The sequence below is a fragment of the Eimeria mitis genome, genomic scaffold, assembly GCF_000499745.2.
Source record: "Eimeria mitis Houghton genomic scaffold, Emh_scaff7766, whole genome shotgun sequence".
NCBI classification, from domain to species: Eukaryota; Apicomplexa; class Conoidasida; order Eucoccidiorida; family Eimeriidae; genus Eimeria; species Eimeria mitis.
The window spans coordinates 98-821 of NW_013575703.1; the positions used below are offsets into that span (position 1 = coordinate 98).

At 50.7% G+C, this 724-nt stretch overlaps 1 protein-coding gene across 1 annotated transcript; it reads right to left on the minus strand.

Moving 5' to 3' along the window:
• Window positions 1-248: 248 nt before the first annotated feature.
• Window positions 249-599, minus strand: EMH_0092640 (uncharacterized protein; the record flags this gene model as incomplete). The annotated part of the gene is made up of 1 exon (XM_013501869.1): window positions 249-599. One exon carries the CDS (start codon window positions 597-599, stop codon window positions 249-251), a length of 351 nt encoding a protein of 116 aa, XP_013357323.1.
• Window positions 600-724: the final 125 nt, after the last annotated feature.

The following is a 724-nucleotide window of genomic DNA, read 5'->3' on the forward strand; positions in this document are numbered from 1 at the left end:
TTAGGGTTTAGGGTTTAATAGGGTTATTAGGGTTTAGTAATAGAGTTTAGGGTTTAATATTGTTTAGGGTTTCTATAATGTATGACACATTAGGGTTTAGGGTTTAGGGTTTAGGGTTTAGGGTTTGGGGTGTATACGCAGGTGTTTATAAGTGCAGTGATAGATATATTATTATTTTCTTCTTCTTTCTCTTCTCTCTTTCTTTCTTTTATGGGGGCCCCCCTGGGGCCCCGCCTGTTGGGGGCCCTTCAGAACCACCCACTTATACTCAAACTACCACAGGAGGTCTGCTGCTGCTGCTGCTGCTGCTGTTGCTGCTGTTGCTGCTGCTGCTGCTGATGTTGTTGCTGCTGTTGCTGCTGCTTGTGCTGGTGCTGCGGTTGGTGCTGCTGCTGCTGCTGTTGGTGGTGTCTATTGCTGCTGCATCTGTTGCTGCTGCCGCATCTGTTGCTCCTGCTGCTGCTGCTGCTGAATCTGTTGCTGCTGCTGCTGCTGCTGCTGCTGCTGCTGCTGCAGCAACGGCAGCAGACAATATTGTCTGCTCTCTCTCGTTCTCGCGAGGCCTCTTTTTCCTCCTTAGATTCTCTTCTTGCTTTCATTGATGCTGCTGCAACGCAGCAGCAGCAGCAGCAGCAGCAGCAGCAGCAGCAGCAACAGCAGCAGCAGCAGCAGCAGGAAGAATCGAGGCTTCGGCTTGTTGTCATTGAAGGGCTGTCGTTGCTGC